The 25,358-nt window shown below is 34.8% G+C and overlaps 1 protein-coding gene across 1 annotated transcript in view; it reads right to left on the bottom strand.

Moving 5' to 3' along the window:
• Window positions 1-1,500: 1,500 nt before the first annotated feature.
• The window catches only part of TBK1 (TANK binding kinase 1), a 47,556-nt gene continuing 23,698 nt past the window's right edge, over window positions 1,501-25,358 (bottom strand). The window contains exons 7-21 of the mRNA XM_054580042.1: window positions 25,041-25,151; window positions 21,523-21,702; window positions 20,020-20,216; window positions 18,533-18,591; window positions 18,039-18,130; window positions 14,203-14,304; window positions 13,316-13,394; window positions 7,740-7,861; window positions 7,567-7,643; window positions 6,930-6,969; window positions 6,331-6,432; window positions 6,122-6,218; window positions 5,390-5,496; window positions 5,090-5,161; window positions 1,501-2,265 (exon numbers count right to left, since the gene is read on the bottom strand). Of these exons, the coding sequence (XP_054436017.1) occupies window positions 2,214-2,265; window positions 5,090-5,161; window positions 5,390-5,496; window positions 6,122-6,218; window positions 6,331-6,432; window positions 6,930-6,969; window positions 7,567-7,643; window positions 7,740-7,861; window positions 13,316-13,394; window positions 14,203-14,304; window positions 18,039-18,130; window positions 18,533-18,591; window positions 20,020-20,216; window positions 21,523-21,702; window positions 25,041-25,151 (1,489 nt within the window). The 3' untranslated portion in view covers window positions 1,501-2,213. The remainder of the gene's footprint in view (window positions 2,266-5,089; window positions 5,162-5,389; window positions 5,497-6,121; window positions 6,219-6,330; window positions 6,433-6,929; window positions 6,970-7,566; window positions 7,644-7,739; window positions 7,862-13,315; window positions 13,395-14,202; window positions 14,305-18,038; window positions 18,131-18,532; window positions 18,592-20,019; window positions 20,217-21,522; window positions 21,703-25,040; window positions 25,152-25,358) is intronic.

Here is a 25,358-nt window from a genome sequence, read left to right as displayed (position 1 = left end):
TCTATGTTTCTTGCCATCTTTCTCCCTCCCTCTAAAATAAAAAATAAAATTATTAAAGACAAGAAATATATAAAGCTAATTTCACTTAGTCATCCAGAACATCAGGTTGGGACACTGGCCATCACCATGTATTTACTGCCTTAAGATGCTTTAAGGAAGAATACGTTTTTGAGGGTAAAATATTGAAATCAATTATTTGATTTCCATGTTACTCTTTGGATGTGAAATAAAGAAAACTTAAACTAAAATTGGAATGGGCAAGGCCTGTAGAGGAAGCTCTCATGCCCCAATACTCATCTGTTACCTCAAACAGTAAGAGACTTACCTTCCATCTCCAACAGGAAGAGTGCACCTATTTTACTACCCCAGCAGGAAAAAGGGAGATTTTCTTCTTGCTCAGCAAGAAACCCAGTCAATAGAAGATGCCACAGCTCAGCCAATGAGAAGCCATCATTACCCTGAACACTTTACTATCCTCACATAAGCTTTCATTTTTCTTTTGCTGATGACTCCCTTGCCCTACTCTCCTTCTACAAAGGCCTTCCATTTTGTGTAACTCCTCAGAGTATCTTTCTGCTTGCTAGATGAGTTGCTGCCCAATTCATGAATTAATAAAGCTAATAAGATATTAATTGAACTTTGATTTTTAACCTGGGGAATAAAACAGTTAAGTCTTAACCAATACTAATGTGGAATAGAACTGTTCTTACCAATCATCCCATAAAACTATAATCCCCATTTGCAAGGGTTTGTTTATTGGTTTACTTTTCTAGAGGCACTGAAATAAAAAAAAAAACCTGTGAATATATGAACTGATTACATAATTTAAGTAAAATTTTGTCTAATGTTCAGTGATATAACCATATTTATAAGTCAAATTGAAACTTAAAATCAAAAGATATTAAATACCCTTTCACCCCATACACTCTCAGAAAGAGGCATTTGATGGGATAATTGTGTTTATGTTAAGTCCTTCATCCATGAACATATTTCTATAATGTGTATATGTGACATTTAAAATTCCTTACCATATTAATGCATCAATTTGAGATTTCAAATAAAATCCAAATCCACTTTCAGTTTTCCAATGTTCATCATAGTCATATTTATTTACTCTTTAGGACATGATATCTCTATCATGGACATATGGGTTGTTTTTATAATAACACTTCAAAAATATGATATATTGGAAACCAAAAGCCAAACAAATCCTTGTTGAATGAAATAATTTTTTGCTGAGCATAATCCTTTAGTTCAAAACTTTGGGTAGTTGTTTTCAGAGAAGGTCCCCTTTGGATTTGTGCAGCATAAGAATATGAAAGAACTTTTAACTACCCTTGGAATTGGTAGGTTTAGAAGAGACACGAAATTGTCCCTACAACCAACAGTCTGAGACTAATTTACCATCATTATCCATATTATTTCTTTCAAAAGATAACTCTTTATTCCCCAGACTACTGTACACAGAAAAATACAAATTCTTTACATTAAAACTGAGAAATTTATTGATATACTTTCAAGTAGTAAGCAGAATTAAAGAAGAAATATACAGCTTAAAACAGTTGAAATGATCCTACATTTTTTATGACAATTTCAAATTCATGGCCAAAATAAAAATGAATAGTTTTTAATAATTAAATCACTTAAAAATTCTGCTCAATAATTTATCTGAAAGTAAAAAGGTATGATGATAACTGGGATCTGGGCACCTTGTAAAATAAAATAATGCCACTTTCCTTCTCAAAAAAATTGTGATCCTTGTGAAAACAGTGGTTCGGTTCTGCTCACCACCCACAGAAGCTCTCTCTCCATTCTACCACTTAAAAAGTGTCAACTGTCAGTCTTCTGATTTGTAAGAATGCCAATTTTGGTTCCATTTAAAAATCTTTCAGTGGGCGGTTAGAGATACACGACTCCGCCTTCCGCACAGGAGCAGACGGTCAGTGCCCCCACACAGCGGCCATGGCTTTCTTCTAGTGCTCACTGAGGTCGAATGTCCTCGTATAATTACAAATGTTAAAAGGTAAAATTACATCTTAACAGCAGCCAAAAATTTATATATATTTTTATGTATTTACAATATTGTACATATTTACATGACCACATCAAACACTGAATTGTAGAAACAAGAGACAACGTACAGAAGCATTTGTTAATTGCCTCATCATTATTTTCTTGTGCAAACTGAAACTTTTCTCAAACTTCTTAGAAAGCTAAAGACAGTCAACATTGCGAAGGCCACCATCCATGGTTAAAGAGCCAAACCTAAAACAGAAGAAAAAAGGCAATCGCAAAGATTCATTTATTTGTCCTCAACATTTTAGCGAAGACTATAGAACAATTTTCAGAGGAATATACTGTTTTTCTAAGTAGTCTAAGCAACTACGACTTCCCCTGTTTCTCACTGAAACACAGCGATATTATAATAAATGTATGCAAAAATATAATTCAATGGCTTGGAAAGACTTCTTAAGAGCAAATGGAGAGTGATGTAATCCAGAAAGTGATAGGAAGAATTGGATAATTTCTTTTTGGTGGGTGGGATTTATAAGCAAAGATGCCGCGTTAAGAGTAAGTATCCCATACTAAAGGGACAGTAAGGAATGGAATCTTGCTAGAACAGATTGTTATTTCAGTATATGTGCTGCTTCAGTGAGCACAGATTGTTATTTTGGGGAGCAGTGGGAAATAAAGTTGGGTGAATAGGCTGGGGCAGACTATTATATTCTTTGAATTCAAGTGTGAATTTAGACTTGCCTTTTAGATAACAGGAGTTTAGATATTTTTGAGCCAAGGGAGTGGCATGAGACCAGTATTTGGAAGATTATTTTGGCTGTAATACCCATGGCAGATGAAAGAGCCTGGGTTAAGGAAATCAGTGGTGTTGGAACCAGTCACTCATGAGGGGGAAGGGAGAGCTGAATGAGGCTCTTGAGGTGAATATGGAAACATTTTGAAGCAAGATTATCATACTTGAAGAAAGGGAATAAATAAGAATAAATGTCTAAAATAATTTATGTACAAAGGAGTAGGAGAAAGGTTACCTCACTGAAGAGGGTAAGAAAATTAGAGGGGAAGTTGAGTCGGGAAGGATGATATTAAGTGATTTTTGACAGAGTCTTAAGTGACAGTCAGACATTCACACAGAGACAGTGCACAAGACCTGGCTTCTGTGGCTAGTTCTGGCAAAATCCTTAAATAGTCATTAACATTTATGTTATGATTATGTCATCCATATATTGTCAAATAAACCTACAAATAAAACATAGGAGGAACTTATTTATTGGACATGTTTTGGGAAGTGGGGACTTTTTTCCATAAAGCCTAAGTGATTCAGCATAAAAGTTTGTTCAAGCGTATTTTAATAGTCTTCTCTATTTGCTGATCTTTAGCCTTATAATATAAATTTAGGATTTAGCTAAAGTTGTGAAGAAATTATAAACTGAATACTATAAAAAGATAAATAATTACTATGTAGTTGCTATAAATCAATAGGAGAGAAGATTTTAAAACCTAATAGGCAAGACACAGAAAAAAAATTGAATGAACATATAAAAAAGATGCTTGACATCATTATTAACCAAAATGCAAATTAAAACAAGAATGTTATCAGCTTTTACTAAATAAATGGCAAAAACTTAAAAAAATTGGCAACATTCAGTGTTAACAAAAGCACAGTTTTTGGGACTACAACATACACATTTTTTGAAGAAAAATTAACAACACCTATAAAATCTAAATGTGCATACCTTTTGACCCAACAATTCCACAACTAGAAATTGATCCCTCAAAATTCTTATATAAGTACATGAAGAGATACATACAAGTATGTTCACTAAAGCATGGTTTGTAATTATGAAAAATTAGAATTAAATCCCCAATAGGGATGCATTAAATAGCTATGGTGGACCCCGTACACTGAAATAGGCAGCTGTTAAAAATGAAAAAATAGAGCTGTATGTGTGGACTTGAAAACTACCTTTGATATACAGCCTTAAGTGAAAAAATAAGACTAAACCAGTGTGAACAGAATGATTCCATTCTTAGAAAACACACATGTACAACAAACAATTAATAGTGATTACTTCTGTAGAGATGGGGAGGCATGAGAAAGGGCAAGTGGAACCCTTAATATTTTTTTTACAATTCATTAAATTAAAAAATCATTACAGAAATGTCTCATAACTTTCTACACACAGCTCAAAAACTATGTGATTTCCTGATAATGGGGAAAAGATTTTAGGAGAAGAGTGGAGGCTGGGTCCTAGCTCCGGTGTATCTTCTCAGGGTATGAACTTCACATGAATGAAGACTAGCTGCTGTGCACTTGTACAAGGCTGGAATGCATGGTGACACAATGCAGTGTGAAAGTGCCCTGCAAGTGTATGAAACATCATATAAATGTGAAATATTTGTATTAGGATTTCAGAGGTTAGAGAACCCACAGAGGGACACCTAAGGGCTAGAAAGAGAAGGGATCTATTCTATTAAAGAGACAAATAGGGTTTAATGTCTCTGAGGAACAGGGACGAGGAAAGAGCCATCTCAAAGTGATTTTATTGGCTCTGGACATTTTCCAACTCTCTTTTTCCCTGATCTATTAGGACTCTGTAGATCAGCAGACGCCCACCTCCTCAAACAACCACCTTTACAGATGGCACGCACCTGCAAGGAGGTTTGCAGAAAGCTCTGTGAATTATCCAGCATCAAACAGGGTACTGCCATCTTATAAGCAACTCTGATTCCAAAATTAAAAATTATAATTCTAATGAGAAAATGTTATGAAAAATAATGTGCAAAAGATTTCATTTGCACAAACTGATTCAAATAAATAAATAAATAAATAAATAATTCCATTAACCAGTGCTTCTATAAAATGGAATCAAGCATAGAAGACTTGTCTTTATCCAAAAAACCCCAAACAAATTAAAAGGCATCATGGAAGTCAAAAACATAAAGGTTCTGACTTTTATCCCTTTCTCACTGCCTCATCTATTGATAAGGGAAGACGGAGAGATACAAGTGTAGACATATGTACACCTGACTGCATGTACTATCACAGGGCAGAATGATCACTGCATTAACTCACCTTTCTAAAATATGATTATTTTCAGCAAGTTCTTTAACCACCCCTTCCATTTCTTCTTTTAGTTTCTTCATACTACACATACAAAATAAAGGTAAATAAGCATCGCTGCTCAAAAAAGTATGCAAATGTTTTAGAATTATATTATGTTTTAGTTCTATAGCTTGAAATAAATCACTAAATAACATTTTCAAACATATTTACAACAAATATCAAAAACTTCAATATATAAAAAAAATCAAGACCGCAAACTGAAACAAAACCAAATGAAACATCATAGTTACCAAATAATAAGTTTCTTACCCGAGAGTCATTTCTACTAATGTGTTAGAACATGGATAAATTGAGGCCATGGTATGTTTGATTCCACTGGAGGCTGCAAACATTTTCTGAGGCAAAGTTTCCTGTAACTAAAACATCAAAAGATTCCCAAATCAATCACAGAACAAAGTACTCACTACAGCTCTTAGATCAATGTTACAGGTTTTAATCAGCCCTTTATAGCCTTAAGTGTTAATTTCAAAGCCATCAAAGATACAATACTTAAATCAACACTCTTTTTAAAAATCCTTTCTTAGAGATGAAAAATGTATAGTCTATCAGATGTTTTTTCAGTCGTAAAACATCTAAGGTCTGGCCCTGAGTGGTGTGGCTCAGTTGGCTGGGCATCATCTCGCAAAGCAAAAGGTAGCTGGTTTGATTCCTGGTTAGGGCACATGCCTAGGCTGAAGTCCCCGGGTAGGGCACCTGCGAGAGGAAATTGATGGATGTTTCTCTCTCACATCAATGTTTCTTTCCCTTCCTCCTTTCCCTTCTGTCTAAAAATAAATAAAATCTTAAAAAAATAAAATCTAAGTTCTTAAAACCTGGCTCAAAATATATACCACAAACAGGCAAGCAGAGCTGATACATGCATATTATGTCCTATTTCTCCTTTCACAATCATAATAAAATATAAACTGAAAAGAATTTTATTTCAATTTTTCTTAATAGGAAAAAAAGGTTCTATTTTCTAGATACTTTGATAAGCTGTACCTCATTAGCATAGTCTCGATACTTTGATACTTCTTCTCCAATATCAAAGCACTGATTAGTTAGGGATAATAACTGTTTCCTAAGATGAAGCATCTTTCTGAAAACCAAAAGAATCGATTAATAAGCAATCTAATGAAATATTATTCTTACTTAAAATATACATTAAAATGTGTATCAACCACGAATTACCCCCCAAACAGTTTACCTACCTCATCCATTCTTCTGACTTATCCAAAAATGTCTCATACTTTTTCACACATTCATCTGTAAAGTGGCTCATAGCTTTTGTTGCATGGTAAAACAGTTTTTGCCTATAATTCAGAAATAATCAGAGGCTTAAACTAGTGTCACTGTTTCTATTTTGAATAAAATACTTGAATAAAAATTTTCAAGTACGTAATATTTGTTTCCTCTAATGGCTAATGTGACTTTAGAATATTCACAAAATGTCAAAAATTTCTAGGACAGCTACTATAGCATCAAGAGGAGAATGAGAACAGTCGAAAAATATTTATTGAATGATATTAAGGTTAAGGAGGTGGTTAAGCCTGTCCTTGCCTATATTCTCTATTATCTGTCCTACAATAGAAGCGCATGAGGCAGAAGAAGCCTGCTCCCTCCTACTCTCATTCTCAGTAACCTCTCAACCAGGCGCTGGATAAGTGGCCTCAAATATGTGCACACAGAGCAATAACTGTGTAAAGCGAAGATTAAAATGTATTTTTAATTGTAATTAATTTAAACTTTAAGAAGAATCACACTAATAACATAATCAAAAATAATTATTAAACATAATGTGGACACTTACTTATCAAATTTGTGGATTTGTTCTTCGTTATAAGCTAGTCCTAAAATTAAAAAAAGGTATTATTTTTGTAAATGTGCAATCATAAAATCACAGATAGTTTTTTCTTTGAGATTACTTCAGAAAGTCTAAGAGTTTAAAACAGATGTCACCAACTTGTGACCCCAGGGGTTAGTTATAGACCACAGATGCTTTTACTTGGTCTATACAGTGTTAACAGTAAACAGAAAAATTAAATGCCAACATTTAAAATCAGGCTATTTTTTGTTATCTGTTTTTTTAGTTTTTCTTGAGATACAGAAAGATTGGGCAAGAAATCAAGTGAATTTGAGTGCTGGCGCTCCCCTGCAGATGCGGTCTCCCCTCCGCAGTTCTCCCCAGTCCCCGCCGGCTGATTGCGTTCCGGTCACATGCCTGGCCCCTACAGGTTGTGCAGTTCATGACCCCCGATTTAAATTATTCAAAAGGTTGGTTTTAACAATAGTTTTTAGTACATTTCATCTCTTTCCTGACAGAATCAAATCTCTGAAAAGTAACTTAAGCAGCCACTCTTACAAATATAAATATACTAAATTAATTCAACTGAATTACAATTAGCAGGGTTGAGTCATTAGATTAACAAATGGCAAATTTTACTTACTACGTTCTGCTTTGTCTTTTTTGAACTGATAGTAAATCTCTGTGATGCAATTTAACAGGACTTGTAGCTTTTCTACACTATTTAAGGAAGAAAAATCCAAATAAATTAACTGAGTCAACGCGAAAAAGGACATTTTATAATAGAGCAGCAACTGCAATGAAGTTATAACCTACTGTCTATCTTTTGGATGAGTGCCTTCTTGATGGGCCCATGCATCTGACAACAATCCACCTGGAGATAATTTGCTTTCGATATCCTGAAGACTGGTTTCTATTGTTCCCTGAGAACTGGAGAGCTAAATAAAACCAGTGAGTTCAGATCCAGATTACCAAAAATCAGAGATGATAATCACAGTGCCAATGGAGCCTAAAGTCTGAATCATATTTCTTTTATAGATTACTTTAATTCAAAGTCAGAATAATTATGTTTATCTTTAAATGCAAGAACAGTTTCTTAGGTTGATTTCCATCATGAATATGGTATGATAACATGAAACTGGTATTAATACATTTTAAAAACATTTCTCACATTAAATATCCTTTTTTAAAAAAACACAAAATACTTTTAATCATTCAATTAAGCTTCTGTTTCTTTATCTGTAAAATATGGTTAGTACTCTATCTCATAGAGTTGTAAAAATCAAGTAGGAGAACAATTAACAGAGTCCCAAGGATAAAATGTAGGTACTCAAGATTGTGCTGTATATGTTTAGAGGCTCCCCCCCCAAAAAAAGGTAATTCCTATTAAAAACAGAAAATGAAAACATCCCGCTCATTTTAAGCTTAGTAAATGTTATCATTTACCTACCACAGAACCAAGCATTTGTAAAGCTTTTTAAAAAAGGATAAAGGCTATATTAAAGAATAAAGATATCACAATATCTTAAGGGTTCTAATACATACTATTGCTTTTCAAATAAAGTTTTAATTGGTGGTCTACACTGCCACTAGCCATAGATGTACCCTTTTTACTACTCTTGCCAGCCCTGGACCAGCAGCCTCAGCTTCACATGGGAACTTGTTAGAAATGCACACTTTGGGGCCCCATCTGTTGAATCAGAAACTCTGATTAAGCCTTGCTAATTTGAAAGACAAAAATAGTACTTTACTGTTATTATAATACAATTTTCTTTCTTTTTTTAATCCTTGCCCAGGACATTTTTTCATTGCTTTTAGAGAGAAAGAAAGGGAGAGAGGAAGGGAGAAAGGAAAGGAAAGGAGAGAAAACTGATGTGAGAGAGAAACATCAATTGGTTGCCTCCTGTATGCACCCAGACTGGGGACTGTACACACCTGGACCGGACTGGGCATGGAACCTGCAATCTACGTGTGTGCCCTGACCGGGAATCAAACCCTCAAACTTTTGGTTATGGGATGATGCTCCAAACAACTGAGCCTTACTGGCCAGGGCACACTTAACAATAAGTATAAAAATAAAAGACTAGAACAGTGGTTGTCAAACTTTAGCAGCGTCCCAACCTTCTGGAGGGCTTGTTAGAACATGGATTGCTGGGGCTTCCAGTCAAGATGGTGACCTAGGTAAACACAGTGCTTGCATCCTCTCACAACCACATCAGACTGACAACTAAACTACAGAACAACCATCTTTTAGAACCCCCTGAAATTTAACTGGACAGAAGTATTACAACTAAGAATATAAAGAAGAAGCCACATCAAGACTGGCAGGAGGGGCAGAGGTGCAGAACCAGCTGGTCCCATACCCCCATGTGGCTGATAAAAACCAGGAGGCCATGACCTACCTTAACTTGCAGGCTCACCCAAGCTGTTTCCAGTAGTTTTTCCATTCACATGGCCTGTCTTGACTTATGCTTCAGACTTTCCTAAAACCTCTCAAACAAGCAGCATCTGGCCTCAGTGTGCCCCATACCTCTTGCTATGTGGTTCCAGGCCTGGCAGTGGCAGCAGCCAGCCTTTGTTCATAGCTTGGTCTCTCCTGGGCACCTCCAAGTCCAGCACAAATAGCAGCCACCTGCAGATTGCTCTGCAGCTCATGCTGGGTAGCCCTCAGTGGAACACAGATGGCAACTGATCTTGGCCTACACCTCCTGGGAGGCCCCTGAGCCAGCTCATCCTTTGGACAGCTTCAGACCACGTTGAAGCACCATCCAACCACTTCCACAAGTGACATACTCAAGGGGTGGACTTAGTAAGCACCAAAGCCCTGCTGAAGTAAGCCCTGTACAGTTCATCCTCCAGTGGCCAGAGCCAGTCCTGGCAGCCAACTGGCCTAGGGATAAATATATCCCACTGATGTGCAAGCAGCAATCAAGGTTCAGCTACAACAGGAGAGTGTACATAGCCCACGTAGTGGGGAGGTGTACCTTGAATGAACAGGGAGGTTGTGCCACTGGACCCTACAGGACATCTACTACATAGGCCAGTCTATCAAGCCTGGAAGATGTAGTAGCTCTACCTAATATACAGAAACAAACAAAGGGAGTCAAACAAATGAGGAGGCAAAGAAACATGGCCCAAATGAAAGAACAGAACAAAACTCCAGAAGAAGAACTCAACAAAATAAAGACAAGCAATCTACTAGATGCAGAGTTCAAAACACTGATTACAAGGATGCTCAATGAACTTAGGGGAAGAGTAGATGAACTTAGGGAGATCTTCAACAAAGAGATACAAACATAAAAATGGAACTACAAAACACAAAGAAGAACCTGTCAGAAATGAAGAATACATTCCTGGGAATCAACAGCGGAATGGATGAAACAGAGAATAAAATCAGAGATTTGGAAAATAAGGAAGCAGAAAACACCCCTAATCAGAAGAGAAAAAATAAAAAAAAAAAAAATGAGGATTGTATAAGGAGCCTTTGGGGTAATTTCAGGCATACTGACATTTGCATCATGGGGACGCCAGGAGAAGAGAGAGAGCTGGAATTGAAAACTGATGTAAAAAAAAGACAGAAAACACCACTAACCTGGTGAAGAACATGGACAGGCAAGTCCAGGAAGTGCAGAGACTCCCAAATAAAATGAACCCAAAGAGGCGCACACGAAGACGAATCATAATTAAAATGCAGAAGGTTAAAGATAAGGAGACAATCTTAAAAGCAGCAAGAGAAAAGCCATTAGTTACCTACCAAGGAGCTCCCATAAGTCTGTCAGCTTATTTCTCAACAGAAACTTTGCAGGACAGAAGGAATGGGCAAGAAATATTCAAAGTGATGAAAATCAAGGACCAACAACCTAGGTTACTCTATCCAGCAAAGCTATCATTTATAATTAAAGGACATATAAAGAGCTTCCCAGATGAGAAAAAGCTAATGGAGTCCAGTATATATAGACTGTTAAAGGATCTTTTTTTAAGAAAAAGAAAAAAAAAGATCAAAAATATAAATAATAAAACAGCAATATATACGTTATCAGCAACTGAATTTCAAAAACAAAATAAATGAACAAACAGGACAGACTCATAGATACAGTGAACATTTTGATGGTTACCAGATGGGAAGGGGTTGGGGTGGATGGATGAAAAAAGTGAAGGAACTAAGAAATATCAATTGGGCCCTGACTTGTGTGACTCAGGGGACTGTGCATTGTCCCTCAAAAAAAAAAGGTCACTGGTTCGATTCTCCATCAAAGCACATGCCTGGATTGCAGGCCAGGTTCCCAGTTGGTTTCTCCCATATATCGTTTTTCTCTCTTTTTCCCTCCCTTCCCATTTCTCTAAAAATAAGCAAGTAAAATCTCAAAACAAACAAATAAACAAACAAACACCAACAAAGTACAAACTGGTCATTACAGAATAGTCACGGGAAAGTAAAGTACAGCACAAGGAATATAGTCATTAATATTTTAATAAATATGTATGGTATTAGACTGGTATGAGATGTATCAGAATGATCACTTAGTAAGTAACGCAATGTCTAATCATTGGAGTGTATACCTGGAACTAATATGATATTGTATATCAATTGTGATTTAAAAATTAAAAATTACAGAAAGTAGAAAGAAAAACCCCAAAACCCAAACCCAAAAAACAAAAAAACAAACAAACATGGATTGCTGGGCCCGACCATCACAGTTTCTGATTCAACAGGTGGGAACCTAAATGTGTTTCTAACAAGTTCCCATGTGAGGCTGAGGCTTCTGGTCCATGAACTACTCTGAGAACCACAGCTGCAGGACACTGAACAGAACTTTTCATAATCATTTTTTGGGTGTGGAGCATATTTGTATCATTTCTACACATAAATTTTATTTAAAACATTTTTTTACAGAAGGAAAATATTTTAAGGTCTCTATTAGGAGAGGAACCACAATAACTGAACAGGTTATAAGGAAAATAATGCAATCTAGTGAAATATAACTGGACTGAAGTTAAAGCCCTGATTTCATAGGACTTGGTGACCTTAAGCTATTTAATCATCCATGCTTCAATTCTCACAGGAAATCTAAATCTTCACAAAAATGCCATAAAAATGAGAAACACTTTGAGCTCCCTAAGAAGAAACATAAGAGTTTCAATTCAAAGTGCTCAAATGACACTAGCACTGGAAATGTGTCCATAAGGACTATGAGCTAGTACATAAAGTTCTAAGACAAAAGCAGAAAGAAAATAGAAAACACAATGATATAACTGCTTGTATTTAAATACAAACAAATATTGGGCAAGACTATTTGCTTCTCTTTTATTTGCTTTATTCTATATCAACATTTTAAAAACTTTTTGATCATGACCTATAGGAAGAAATCCACTTTATTTTAACCCAGTATCATTTAAATATGTATATACAACTGAATGGAAAGTTTCATGGAACAGTAATTTCCTTATTACATGCGATGCATTCTGACATTCTGTATTCCATTTCATTTAAAAACTTTGCTGACTGCAGCGCACTAAACTTTACAACCTACAAGTTGCTCATGATTCATATTTTGAAAACCACTATTCTAGATCTAAAACTGAAGGAGAAAAACAACTAAAAATCAGCCTAAACTGGGAAAGAGAAAAAGTATACTGTATCGAGTTCTTTTTCACTTTTAATTTAACATCTATTTCAGGAAAGAATACTTCAAATGATAAAAGCTTACAGAAGTGAGATAGGCAGGGTAAGAAACTGCTCATTTTAAAGAAGAAGAAAAAAACAAAGATTCAAAGAATTAAAGGCCTTGCTTAGGTCAACAGGTAGGAACAGCTCAGTAAATAGCGGGAGACCTGGGCTTAGTAATCATGGCTCACAACACATAATTAATTCTCTGCTCTTTTACAATACATTTTAATAGGAGATCCAGAAACTACCTGAAATGCCATTGCATTTTTTAGCAAAAACATTTGTCCTAATTCCTTTTTTTAGTTATAGAAATGATTCACTTCTTTGAGAAACACAGATCTTTCCTCACCTTTTATTTTAGAAAAGATGTGATATTTTCCTAATTTGCATCTAGTTCTAAGTAAGTTTAAATACAGCTTATTAAATTACATTATGAACTTGCTTTGCCATAGCAGCAACAAGGGCAGTATGGACTTTAATGAGAGACAGGGAGAAAGGGGGAGAGAAATGGCCTTAAAGCAAAGCAGGCATTTGGAAATGTCATAAAGAATTGCATGGCAGGAAGGGTATTTAAATAATGTAAACAGTTCCTAAAAATAGAAAAGACTACTTTTTCTCTGGAGATCTTCAGGTACATCATCTCTCTAGGAAAGTTTAGATCTAATCTTGCCAGGGAAGAAATGGATTATAAGCCTATGATTGCCATAATTTTGTAAACACTTACTCTCAACAATTTGGTGTGTATGTCTGAAATTTCATCTAGCTCTGCTGCTTCTAGGTTGATTTTCATCAACTTTTCGTATCTGCATGAAAAACAAGTATGGGAAAATAAAATGAATATAGTGAATAAATAGATTTAAAAAGATGTTTTATGAACTATATTTGAGTTTTTATTATCACCATCATTTAAGAATAAAATATGAATGTAAAGTCGACAAAGAAATAGATTCTAAGGAAACTTGGTATCTTTGTAAAGGAGGAATTTTATATACTTCTACTTATAAATTTGCAGAGACGAGATAAAATATACAAGACAACTTAATTTCAAATAGTCTTATGCCAGAATAATAGTCAAAATGATAGGATTTAGAATTAACAATGGTCAAGAATAAGTTCTGACTTAATTATTTATGCTTCCTATGCAGTAGAAATAGTATAGCCTAGAAAGGGGCAGTTTAAAATATTGTTTCAGAAAACATTCTGAGAGATAAGCTTAATAAGCAAAGTAAAGTTGAAGTAATCCCAAAATTCTACAAATACTACTAAAATATAGTTCTAGAACACTTCTTCATACTTCCTTTGTTGATTACGGGTTTTTTATTTTCCTATTTAGACTGTCTGCTTTGCAAGGTAAAAAGTGAAATGTTTCTATCTCAGGTTACCTTTTCCTTTGCAAAGGGAAGGAGAAATGCTACCAGAAAGATGGTGGTCACTGCTTACTGAGACAACTGGTTATTTTTTGGCCTTTGTGAGGAAGTAACTTAAACTAAAGTTGTGCCTTAATACAAGCACTTGCACAGCACACTGTATGTGTCAAGGATAACTAAACAAATTAACAAAATGTAATGATATTTAACATTTTAAAAATTATTAAAGAAGGAATCTACTCACGCTTTCACAGTTTTTTCAATGTTTCTGAGGCAGAAATCCAATGTGATCACAACTTCTGTCTTTTTGTGAACAGTTTGCTTATAATCATCTTTAACTAATTCTCTAAAAAAATAATATTCCCATTAGTTTATCTAAGGAATTGTTTTCCCTTGTCTACCACTAATTACACTGCTGTCCTACTGTTTAAATTTCTTAACAGTCTTGATATATTATGAAAGCTAATTCACTTCTTATTAGTAAAAGCATCTCTGTGAACCTTATACATATCTAGGGCATAAACCATTACTACATATTATGTTAACAATTTAGAAATCCGGAGCATTATTAAACTAATATTAAAAACAAAGCACACACTAAGGCACATCATAACTATATTACCCAATATTAAAAATAAAAACTAATCTATATTTACATAAATACACTGAATAGATTTACATTTTCTACCATCAGGATTTTTACTACTCATAGCAGACTGCTGTCTGATTTCTACTTTAACTCAGTAAGATCTCTGAAGAAGCAGGATGATAGGGTAAATAAGATAATCCAAGGGCTTCTGGTTTACATCAAGGGTCAACAAACTAAGACCTGATGCTTGTTTTTGCTGAGAAGATACTTACAGTTTTAAAAGTTGTAAAAACAAAATTAAAAAAAAGGGGCAGTTCTGGCTAGGATGGAGGTATAGGTAGATACGCTTCACCTCCTTGCACAACTGAATGAAGGAAACAAGCGATTTAAACACAAAAAACAACCAGAACTGCCAGAAAATTGAACTGTGTGGAAGTCTGACAACCAAAGAGTTAAAGAAGAAACAGTCATACAGACGGGCATGCTGAGACAAAGAAATATGGCCCAAATGAAAGAACAGATAAAAACTCCAGAAAAAAATACAACTAAGTGATGAGGAGATAGCTAACTTATCACATGCAGAGTTCAAAACAATGGTAATCAGGAGGCTCACAGAAATGATTGAGTACAACCACAAAATAAAAAAAGAAGTGAAGACTATACAAAGTGAAATAAAGAAAAACATACAGGGAACCAACAGAAAAGGGACAAAAACACGGACTCAAATCAATAATTTGGAGCAGAAGGAAGAAATAAATATTCGACCGAACAGACTGACAAAACAAGAATTCAAAAAAAAGAGGAGAGGCTTTGGAACCTCTGGGACAACTTCAAACATTTCAACCTCTGAACCATAGGGGTGCCAGAAGGAGAAGAGGAAGAGCGAGAAATTGAAAATTTATTTGAAAAAATAATGGAGAACTTCCCCAATCTGGCAAAGGAAGTAGACTTCCAGGAAGTTCAGGAAGCTTGGAGTCCCAGAACAGTTGGACTCAAGGAAGCACAAACTAAGGCACATCATAATTACATTACCCAAGATTAAAGATACAGAGAGAATCTTAAAAATAGCAAGAGAAGAAGTGAGAGATACCTACAAAAGAGTTCCCATAAGACTATTAGCTGATTTCTCAAAAGAAACCTTACAGGCAAGAATGGGCTGGCAAGAAGTTTTCAAAGTCATGAAAGGCAAGGACCTACACCCAAGATTACTCTATTCAGCAAAGCTCTCATTTAGAATGGAAGGGCAGATAGAGTGCTTCCCAGATAAAGTCAAGTTAAAGCAGTTCATCATCACCAAGCCCTTATATGAAATGTTAAAGGGACTTATCTAAGAAAAAGAAGATGATCAAAACTATGAACATTAAAATGACAACAAACTCACAACTATCAACAACTGAACCTAAACAAAGACAAACTAAGCAAACAACTGGAACAGGAACAGAATCATAGAAACGGAAATCACATGGAGGGAGAAGGAGAAAAATGAAGGAAAAGGTAAAGAGATTAAGAAGCATAATTGGTAGGTACAAAACAGACTGGGGGAAGTTAAGAATAGTATAAGAAATGGAGAAGCCAAACAATTTACATGTACGACCCATGGACTTCTGAAGTAAGTACGGGGAAAGCTGGAGGGAATGAGGGTACTGGGCGGAGGGCAATAAAGGGGAGAAAAAAAGAATGGGACAACTGTAATAGCATAATCAATAAAATATGCTTAAAAAACAAACAAAAACAAAGAGACCTTAGGTGGCCCATGAAGTCTAAAATTTTTACTAACTGAAAAAGAATTTTACCAACAGTGGTCTACATCACAAACTATTTTCTTGTGACTTAATAAGCTAAAAGCTAATAACGAAAAGGAATAAAAGCTTCTTGGAGTAGCAACTAGGGTAGATAAAAACAGCAAGAGAAAACAAGAGCTGTGAAAATAAGTGTAGTCAACACTTAGATTTCTCCAGAGACTATTTAACAAAAACAATGAGGATTCTTAATGGAAAGAGAGAAGCATAGGCTTACAAACTAGATACGTGAACACATAAAAAAATATTGTGAGCATACATTTATGGGTCTAACATAAAGGTGACAGGGGGAAAAAAGGCATGTCTTTTTTTTCCCTTAGAAGCAGCAGCAGAACATGAATAATGACATACATCCCTGGCCTGGTGGCTCAGTTTAGAACGTCATCCTGATATGCCTTAACGGGTTTGATCTCCGATCAAGGGCACATACAAGAATCAACCAATGAATACATTTAAGTGGAAGAACAAATCAGTATTTCTCCCTCCCTCTAAAAATCAATTAAAAAAAGAACAATGACATGCTTTATACATGTGTTTGCAAGAAGGAAAGGATAGATTTGAGGAGGGTACACAGAAACTGTCACAAGCATTAAAGCTGAAGAGTACTAAGAGTCCACAGACCATGAGGCCTTTACTCTGGGTGTGTAACATTCAAAGGCTTCAAATGATGCTGTATAGAGCTTAGAGGCACGATTCCTAAAAGAGACCACTTATTCTCCCCTTGTATAGATGGAAAGATGTTATCTTCAAATCGTGGAAAGTTAAAAAAGGGTCAATCCCATTCATTTTCAAAACATTTTGTAGGGCCACTTTCAGGAAGAGCATATTGAACCAGATGATCACTATTCTAACCTAGAACACCTATATTAAGTGACTTAGTTTTAAAAAAATTTAGCTTTTAAATTGCTTGTCAAGGTTAGCACATACTCATACTGTATGCTCTCATTTATGTGAAATGTCTGTAACAGGCAAATCTATAGAAACAGAAAGTATGTTAGTGGTTACTAAGGGGACAGGACGTGAGAGCAAGAGTGTGGAGTGACTGCTAATGGGTGCAGGGTTTCCTTCTGGGGTGATAAAAACATTCTAAGATTAGTGGTGGTGACTGCACAACTCTGTGAATTGCGCTAAAAATCAATGAATTACATACTTTTGTGAAATCTCAATAATGCTTTTTAAATTTTATTGTTTGTTATTACACTTGTCCCTGCTTCTTCTCCTTCTGCCTACCTTCAACCAGCCCTGCACAATAACTTTTTTTTTTTTAAATTTTAAAGCTGAGTGTATATTTCATTTGGGGGAAAAAGGAGGGAAATGGAGGATGATTTTAAGAACATAAATCCTAGAAAGAAATACAGGTTGTACTGGATTACAACAATGACAAAGCCTTCTAAGATAGCGAAATGAGAGCCGAGTTAAGGTCCTTGGAAAAAGAATTCATTTGCCATCACAATGTGCAGTGTGGTGTAAGTTTTAAAATGCAGATATTATCATCCTGTCTCACAAGGTTATTGTAGGAATCAAATGAAACACATAGCTGCTGTACGTTTTATAAACTAAATGTGAAAAAAGGTATTATAATAAAAATCAAGCACCTTATGCTACCTAGTCTGAAGAAATGATGGGGTGGTTACCAGTTATTTAGTGAGGTCTATGTGGAGATCAATTCTCAAATTTCAGTCTATTACTTACATCAACCATCGTATCCCCTTTCGCGTTAATTCCTGATAAAGCAGCAAAGTACTGGTAATTCTACAGGCATAACACACAACTCCTGTTATTGCCTAATGAAGAAATGCAAAATGTCAGTATACGGTGCTAACTATGATACAGGTTAAGGAAAATATTTACATTAACTATTTTAACCTTATATATTTTTATTGTATTAATAACACAACTACCAACTTCTAAAAGCTGAGGACAGATATAACTGCAATAAACATTTCATCCCTTGACATGATAATGTTAAACATGCACTGCCTCAATAAGGTTTTCCTATGAATTCAAAAAGTGATATAAAGTAAAAAATAAAGAACATAACATAATTTGCAATGGACAGTGACTTGTGTGAATAATTTTCTCAATCATATAGGCATATATAAAGACACAATATCTTTCATTGCTTCCACTACCGATAGGGTAATTTTAATTCAGATGTTTACATAGTAATTTAATTAAATACTAACCTTAGCCATGCTAGCATCTCCATCTAAATCATAACGTGGATGTACTTTAGGGAGGGAAACTGAAACATGAAATAAAGTAATTAAAATTGGAAATAAAGAATTTTGAATAAATTTTTATGTCCTTTAGGGTGTCCAACCTTTCGGCATCTCTGGGCCACACTGGAAGAAGAGTTGTCTTTGTCCACACATTAAATACATTGCAACACATAATCATAAAAAAAATCTCATAATATTTTAAGTAAATTTACGATTTTCTGTTGGGCCGCATTCATAGCCATTTTGAGCCACATGTGGCCCACGAGTTGCAGGTTGGATACCCTGGCACCTCTGCCTTTAACATTAATCTTTAAATGACATCTAAATTAAGTATTAGTGGCAAAACTCTGTAATATTCTTTTCCTGGTTAAGACAAACAAACAAACAAACAAAAACAAACCAAACCACCTGAACCCTGACTGGTGTGGCTCAGTGGGTTGAGTATTGTCTTGCAAACCGGAAGGTTGTCAGTTTGACTCTCTATCAGGGCACATGCCTGTGTTTTGGGCCAGGTCCCTGGTTGGGAGTATGTAAGAGGCAACTGATCTATGTTTCTCTTCCTCCCTCCCTTCCCCTCTCTCTAAAAATAATTAAATAAAGTCTTAAAAAAAGGAAAAAAAAAAACACTTGAAACAATAATGCTCATTCTGTAACAAATTACATGCAATATTTCTAAGGCATTTCATTTTTTTCTTAAATATAGTCCAACACAACCAGCTTAATGCTTCTATTTAAATTAAAATTAAACCCCAAATTCAAATAGAAATTTAAAAATCTGGCTAGTTTATTTTTTTCTTTTTCTTTTTTAAAAAGCTTTTATTTATTTATATTAAGAGAGAGGGGCAGGGAGGGAGGAAGAGGAGAGAAACATCGATGTGTGAGAAACATCGATTGGTTGCCTCTCACACGTCCCCGGCTGTGGACCTGGCCTGCAAGCCAGGCATGTGCCCTGACTGGGAATCAATCCAGAAAGCTTTTGGTTTGCAGGCTGGCACTCAATCCAGTGAGCCACACCAGCCAAGGCAATGTATTTTTTTTTGACAACGTAATTAATAATTAAAAAGACTCCAAAATGCAGCTCTAATTTTTCTTAGACTCCAAAGTCTGGCAAAGTGTCCTATTCACACTGAGCACAATAAATATTTGCTGAAATTTATGGTACAAAAGGTTATTTTGAGTGTGAGTAAAATACTAAATGCAGACAGCTATAGTGAATATACATGACAAACTATTTTACCACTTCATGAAACAAAATATTTAATGTCAAATTATTTTGCCTACAGGCTTTTAACTTTTATCAGTTTTGTTCAACTAATTAACAAAATTTTATTGTTTATACAAAGTCTACATTAATGTCACCCTCAATCAACTTTATGAAGATGATAATTTTACAGGTTTTTTTTTTTTTTTTTTTTAAATGGCTAGTAAGAACAAGGAAAATCCCAACTTACTTTTTTCATATATCAATCCTATGGTACTCAGAGGTTCCCGGCTTACTACAAAGATAGGGTTCTCCTCAGTAGTCTTAGGGAAATGCTGTGCTAGTCTCCCAGGTTCTAGAACTAAGCGTCGTCCTTCATATATAAGTTCTTGATTTGAAGAAGTAATTTTGGTTTGTTTATACACCAGTTCATGAAAGACAGTCGCACTGTGTGAGCAAAATCCAAAAAGACAACATTGGGATAAAAAGAAAGGTGATTTCAGCAGCAACATTGTGATTCCTCTCTTCCACAAGCCTCTGCTAAGATTTGGCTCAGTCTTGGTTGATCTTTTTATGTTCAAATAGACTTTTAAGGACTCATGGATATGGACAACAATGTGGTGATTGCTGAGTGGGGAATATAAGGGGACTAAATGGTAATGGAAAAATTACAATAAAGATTAAATTAAAACATGAAATAGTGGCCAAGACATAACTATTTTTATTCAGGCTATTAAGTACCAAAAAAAGATGCATTATTTTATTTTAATCTAATCTTATATTATTTTATTTATATTTACATTATATTTAATGCTTCTATTACACATAGGTCTTAGACAATAATACCTAAAATACTTTATCTAATTAATGTTATTCCTCCTTAATAAATTACTAGTAAAAGTCTCTTTTTGAGTTTTATAAGGCATCAAAACTGTTATTTGAATCCTGTCCCTAAAACAAGACAAAATAAAACAAAAGCCTAAGGCATATAGAATGGTTACAATTTTTCCCCTTCATTTTAAGGAACATTTTATTTTGAGATCACTGATGATTTGTATGCAGTTGTAAGAAATAATGCAGAGAGATGCTATATACCCTTCACCTAGTTTCCCCCAATGGTTAACATCTTGCATAAATATAGTACAATATTACAACTGGTATGCTGATACTGTTGATACTGATCCACCTATCTTAGTCAGGTTACCCAGTGCAACATGTGTGTGTATTTACTTATGTGCAGTGTTGTCACATGGGTAGATTTTTTATGACATGGGTGTTATGAGCTTCTGTTTTGGTAAACAAATGATAAGTTTTACAGCACCCAATAAGGGTTTTATGCCACACATACAAACAATAACTACACTAAATATATTTAAGACTTATGCTTTAATATTTTTTATATGACAGGACAGTACTCTTAATGAAACTTGGCCCACTCATTAGTAGATGCTATTTATGGTTATGCGATTCTGTAATTTGACAGAAGGCATAGAAACAAAAATAATCTTATAAAATTTGCAGTTTAAGACCAAGTTAATTTAACTGTAAATTTCAGAAAATTAGAAAATTAATCCTTTACTCCAATGATAAGTAAAAAGGAATGTACTAAGCACTCAAACATTATTTTGTAAGTGGGAAGTGAGGGCCTCTGGTGAAGCTGAGTTATCTTTTCTATTTCCTCTCCTAACTTATGAAGATAATTATTACAAACACAATATTACCATATAGTAAGAAAACATAAAGAGGTACTTACATATTATAGCTATGAATATAAATCTTATGAGCTGTCATTTGTTGTAGCGAAAAAACATGAATTATCATTCGGTGAAGAATATCACTAGTTTCTGCAAAAAACTGGTCAAAACCCCAACACTTTTCCTGGTCTGCCTCAAGGATGTTTGCAAGAACAGGGGTAAGTAGAACTTGAAGACCCCTAAAATAGTATTAAAAAAAGTTGAAAAGTGAATGTACTATATTTTATTTAGGTACAAAATCATAGTATTAACTAACAAATCAAAGGAACTGCTATCATTATTATTAGATTAGATCAAAGTTTTTAGAAATCTGCCAACTTTTCAGAAAGTAAGGTAACCTCAGTTTAATATTACTTGTCAATAAATCAGGAATTATAGCATTTTTATGTTAACTTCTCTTTTACTGGTTATTTCCTTTGATTCTCTCATTCCCAAGTTTCCTTAATTTTCCAAACACATTCTAACATTATACATGTAAAATCATCCAGGGGAAATCAACTGATTTGAACCAGGTGGTCATGAGGATTAGATAACAGTTTAGTTTCAGGGTCTTTACTGTCCTTTTAATATGGCACTGCAATATACAATTTTTTAATGTTGCATTTATATGCCTTTTATAGTACTTCTGTGAACAAAAAAAAAGGGCTGCGCAATAAACCCGACAAGTTCAGGGGTGCCACATGGCAGGCCTAAGAGGCTTTGTGATCAAAAGTAAGCGCAAAGGATGGTCTGATCACATCATAACTGGTCAAATCATAGGGGGCAGTCACGTTCCAGGCCCAGAGCTTCCTAGTAAAGGTCAACCTTTACCTTAAGTGAGCTCTGTCTGTTCTTACGTATCTAGAATAACATACCTTTGAAATGTCAGAGTAGTTTTCTTTTTTTCTACCCCTTGAAGGCACCACCATAAGTACCAAACCACCAGACCAAGAACCGTGACATGTTATCTTGTTCCCTGCACACATCATTACATGCTGTGTATGTTCATTATTAACTATCCTGTACCCACAAATGTAAAGGAAGTATGTGTTTCTCCATTTTGTCTTTTATTCAGTAATAGAGATTTCCCTGCTAAATTTTCTCCCTCCTCCTTAATCTACCTCCAATGGATTTAATGTACCTTCCTTAGGTCTTCTCCTTTGATTCAAATGTATAAAATAAGCTGGAAAACTGTCATTCTCTGGAGCATTTGAGGTCATTAGTTTGGCTCAAATAAGTTTCTTACTTCAACACTTATTTAGGAAGTAAAATCACTATAATCATCTAGCAACCAATTAGTGCCAATTCAACTAGGAATAATAAGCTTAAATATTTTTTTAAAAAATGAATGGAAGGACTTCATTCTTTCTCATGCTTTTACAGAATTATAAAATATGCTCAGGCAGATTTTCAATTATGAAATTTCAAATAGTCTTAAAAAATATATTCTTGACTACATGAAAGGCAATGAAATAATTAATTCCTTGTCTGTGAACAGTTTCCAAAACATCTAGGGGACATTTTAAATTTTTGCCTAACAGGAATCTCTTCTCCCTCCTTTTGTAAGATAATCCACGCCTCTCCACTCTCTAACTTTACTCCCTACTCATAGAGGGGAATAAGAGCTAGGTTTGATTATGATTAGTCAGAGGTGGTCAGGCGGTAGGTAGCATGTGAGTGAGTTAAATGAGAATCGACCCAGAAATTTTTGCTAAAACTACAAGAAGTCTTTTTTCCCCACTGAGTTTTCAAAGCCGGAAGGATACGAGTCTGGCAATTGCAGCAGCCCTCCTGTGGCTGTCTGGAAAGAGCCGTATCGAGAGGAAACAGGAAGCAGAGGGGAGCGGATCCGCACCATCTGAAGGGACCAAGTTCTGACACAGCCCAAGTCCGAGGACATAGCTGGGCTTTAAGTCACATATACATGTGCTATTTTAATTACAAAGTAAATCTATTTTCTTTTGCACTTAAAATAATGGACTTAGGTTTTCCTCACTTGCTATCCAGTCTTGACTAATACTTGTAAAAAAGAAAATGGTTATCTATTTTTTGCAGTTGCTCCATTTTTGGTAGTTGTTTTCATTGCTAACTAGTAGTACTTAATGTCCTTACTAAAAACAAACAAGCAAACAAAAACATATACTCTCCTGTACCTAAGCAATTTTTACCAAAGAGCGTATAACTTCGTGTGCTAAAGACTGATTAGACAGATAAGGTCTGTTACCCTCCTGCACTATGTAATCTGTAGCTCAGATTGTTAAATTATTGATTCTGAGTTAACAGCAATATAAGTATTATGCAAAATATATTCATTTCCCGACCTTTTCAGATTTTGTTTTGCCTGAGATTCTCAAAATGAGTATTCTCTAAATCAAAATTTAACACAAATCATTATTATAATATTAAATTTCTGCTCTCCAATAATATGAATTTCTCTTGGTAATTCTAGCTGCATGACACAGTTTTATTTTGGAGACCTCTAAGAACAATACAAAAATAAAACTGTCAAAACAGTGGTTTTCAAAAATGATTTTAGCAGTGAAACTCTTGGTTTAAATGAGTTTTCACTGAAATCAATACATAAAACGATAGGTAATATTTTATTAGCTTGTGATGTATATATTTACTTATATGTAAGTCATACAAAAGGCACCCATAGCCCTAACCAGGTATCTCAGTTAGTAACATTGTTATCAATATGCCAAGGTTGTGTGTTCAATCTCTGGTCAGGGTATATACAAGAAGCAGCCAATAATAAAAATCAATACAAAAAGACAAACACACCCACAAATTATAATAGGTGTTCAGCCAGTAAATCATAACCTATATGTATGGGTTCACTTCTGGATTGTACCATTATCACACTCAGGAAAAATAAAAGTTAATTCATTAATCATAAATTTTACATATTGATGAGTGTCTTGGCTTCATTTCCAGAGTAAAATATAAAATGATTTACTCTCTACTTTTAATTTCCTTTATTTTAAATTTTTCTTTGTGATAATAGGATTCACATCTGAGAATACAACTTTTTTAGAGTTCTAGCTTCTAAATTAAGTAAGACCTTTATAAACATTTGACATGCTGAAAGAAGGAGGAGAAAACTATCATTTCTCCCCTTTCGAGTAATATGAGTATTTCTGAAGAATGGAGATATATTAAACTTCTTGAGTGCTGGTTTTATAGAACTCTAGTTATTCCTATCTATATACCACTATTTGTCATCTATCAATATGGAAGTCAGAACAAAAGATACCAAGGTCCTAAGCTGGATCCCCACATTGGACAGAATTCCAAGCACAGTGATAGTAATCTAAAAAAATGTATGCCCTATGTCCTCATAGAGATCTGGCAAAATAATTTATATATTATATTATACTTATAATCAACTTTTCATCACCACAAAGATAAATATCATAAATCAAAGTACTACTCTAAAACAAACAACAATAAATTACACTCAAGTATTCGTGGCTTTAGTCAATTAAGATTCCAAACACCAACTGCAAAAGAGGAGAACTAAATACATTATACTAACCGAGAAAGACTACATGAAACAGGCATTTCTGCACTCCAGTCGATTGGTCCATTTTCTGCTTTCTGTACTCCAGATATTGCACCAGAAGGCTTTCCAGTAATTATTTTATACCTGGGGAGAAATAAAAGCAGAATAAAATAAGTAGTTCATTATTGCATAGCCATCAATGGGCTTTGCAAAAGTATATCCTCGGGTGCACCTACAATTATCTACTAGACGAAACTTTGTGACTGATGTTCACAGGATCCATAAAACAACCAAAATACTTTGAATCTGACTGACTGAAGTAGGATAGTGGTTGTACGATTATTTTATGTA

The sequence above is a fragment of the Pteronotus mesoamericanus genome, unplaced genomic scaffold, assembly GCF_021234165.1.
Source record: "Pteronotus mesoamericanus isolate MK-2021 breed Mesoamerican mustached bat unplaced genomic scaffold, CSHL_Meso_final contig_56, whole genome shotgun sequence".
Taxonomy (NCBI): Eukaryota; Metazoa; Chordata; class Mammalia; order Chiroptera; family Mormoopidae; genus Pteronotus; species Pteronotus mesoamericanus.
The sequence above is the reverse complement of the archived record's forward strand: the minus strand, read 5'-3'. Positions and strand labels throughout refer to the sequence as shown.